At 54.7% G+C, this 2,286-nt stretch overlaps 1 protein-coding gene across 1 annotated transcript; it reads left to right on the forward strand.

The window, feature by feature from the left end:
* The first annotated feature begins 1,025 nt into the window (after nt 1-1,025).
* On the forward strand, nt 1,026-1,964 carry LOC128967497 (olfactory receptor 14J1-like). The gene has a single exon (XM_054381638.1). It carries the CDS (start codon nt 1,032-1,034, stop codon nt 1,962-1,964), a length of 933 nt encoding a protein of 310 aa, XP_054237613.1. The 5' UTR covers nt 1,026-1,031.
* The last annotated feature ends 322 nt before the right edge of the window (nt 1,965-2,286 follow it).

Genomic DNA, 2,286 nt, shown 5'->3' on the forward strand with positions numbered 1-2,286 from the left:
TAGCTCCCCCCTAGGCATTTCTGAGGAGGTTTTCCAGAACAACATCCAGGCAGCATTTTGCTGGAAGGGAAGGAGTCTTGGCTTTGAATGTTGATCACCTTGGTGTGCTGGGTGGGCAGTGTGAGATTAGAGTTTATTTCTCTACTCTGCAGAAAGGTCTCATTAGCCTTTTTCTGAGCTGCTCCTGAGTCCCTGTACATCCAGAGCTGCCCCTGGGTAGTGTCCTGAGGCTGGGAGGGGTCTGCAGCTCAGAGCTGAGCATACAGCAGGTGGGATGTGCTCTGTTAGCAGGGACAGGGAGGAGAGATGGGCACACAGAAGCAGCTACTGGCAGGGACAGCTGCATGCAGCAGAGACTTGGGCAGCAGGGCAGAGTGATCTGCTGCCAGGGATGCCCAGGAAAGGGGGATCAGGCACCTCTGTGCCATTCTCTGCACTGCAGACACACTTCCCAACGCAACCTTTTGCTCTCCTCTTCTCCCCAGCACAGGCAGTGCCCTCAAAGCTATGGGCTCCAGGGCATCAGTCACCTCCTTGGCAGCTGACATTCAGCTGAAGGCTCCTGGAGTGTGCACACAAAAGGATGACAAAAGCTCTTCAGTGCCATGCTGGGAGCTGCAGAGAGCAGAGCTGGCCAAGGAGAAGGCTTCAGCCCAAGCCCCTCTGCCTTTCTCTCTTCCCTTCATTGTCTCTGCAGCACTGCAGTGCTCTTCCCTCATTCGCCAGCCATCCACAGGACTCTTGCTCTGGGGCATTGCTGTTGCCATGTGGTCACTTTGTGTTCTGACACTGACTCTGCAAGTCCTGCCCCAGAGGTGTCTGCATGGAAACTAAGTGTCCAAGCTGCCTTGGAAACTGTGCTGAAGATGTAGAGGTTGGGGGATGGTGGGGAATGAGCTGATCCGTTGCTGCTGCAGCTCAGGGAGGAGGTGTTCTGTGAGCACTGCAATCTTGGTGTGCAGAGAGAAGTGTTCCCTAACTTGTCCCTGCCTTTTCCTCCTTGCACAGGTCTCCATGGGCAGAGGCAGCAGATGGCCAACAGCAGCTCCATCCCCCACTTCCTCCTGCTGCCATTGCCAGGCACAAGGCAGCTGCAGCTCTTGCACTTCTGCCTCTTCCTGGCCATCTACCTGGCTGCCCTGCTGGGCAATGGCCTCATCATCACCACCATAACCTCTGACCACCACCTCCACACCCCCATGTACTTCTTCCTCCTCAACCTCTCCATCCTTGACCTGGGTACCATCTCCACCACTGTCCCCAAATCCATGGACAATGCCCTCAAGAACACCAGGGACATCTCCTATGCAGGATGTGTTCTCCAGCTCTTCTTTTTCATATTCCTAATTGACACAGAGTATTTTCTCCTCACCATCATGTCCTATGATCGCTACGTTGCCATCTGCAGACCCCTGCACTATGAGACCCTCCTGGGCCGCAGAGTTCGTGTCCACCTGGCAGCAGCTGCCTGGGCCTCTGGGGCTCTCAATGCTCTGCTGCACACAGCCAATACATTTTCCCTGCCCCTCTGCCAGGGCAATGCTGTGGACCAGTTCTTCTGTGAAATCCCCCAGATCCTCAAGCTCTCCTGCTCCACATCCTACCTCAGGGAACTTTGGCTTATTGTGGTCAGTGCTCTGTTTAGTTTTGTCTGTTTTGTGTTCATTGTGGTGTCCTATGTGCAGATCTTCAGGGCAGTGCTGAGGATCCCCTCTCAGCAGGGACGCCACAAAGCCTTTGCCACCTGCCTGCCTCACCTGGCTGTGCTCTCCCTGTTTCTCACCACTGTCATCTTTGCTTACCTGAAGCCCTCCTCCATCTCCTCTCAATCGCTGGACCTGGTTTTGTCAGTTCTGTACTCAGTGGTTCCTCCAGCAGTGAACCCTCTCATCTACAGCCTGAGGAACCAGGAGCTGAAGGCTGCCCTCAGCAAACTGCTCCCTGGCTGCTTTCAGAAGCAATAAACTGTTTGTCTTCTCCTGCAGAGCAGTTCTGATGTCACTCAGTGCAGGCCCAGCCTGGCTGCTCCAGTTCTGGCTGCTGCTGCTGGTGTTACCCTTGTGAGAATGTTGTTCCCACACAAATGTCTTTCTTCAGACCATTTCTGGTTCAGTGTTGTCCTGTCTGGTGTGACCCAGAGACTGCAGACATGAGGAGCTGTGCACAATAAAGTACCCTGCAGGGAGTTGTTTCTCTGAGCTCCCTCATCCAAGCCTTCTGTGCAGTCTGCAGGGCAGTGCCTGTGTGCAGAGGTGGAGGGGCAGAGTCCCAGCACAGCAGCAGTGC

This window comes from Indicator indicator, chromosome 6 (assembly GCF_027791375.1).
Source record: "Indicator indicator isolate 239-I01 chromosome 6, UM_Iind_1.1, whole genome shotgun sequence".
NCBI classification, from domain to species: Eukaryota; Metazoa; Chordata; class Aves; order Piciformes; family Indicatoridae; genus Indicator; species Indicator indicator.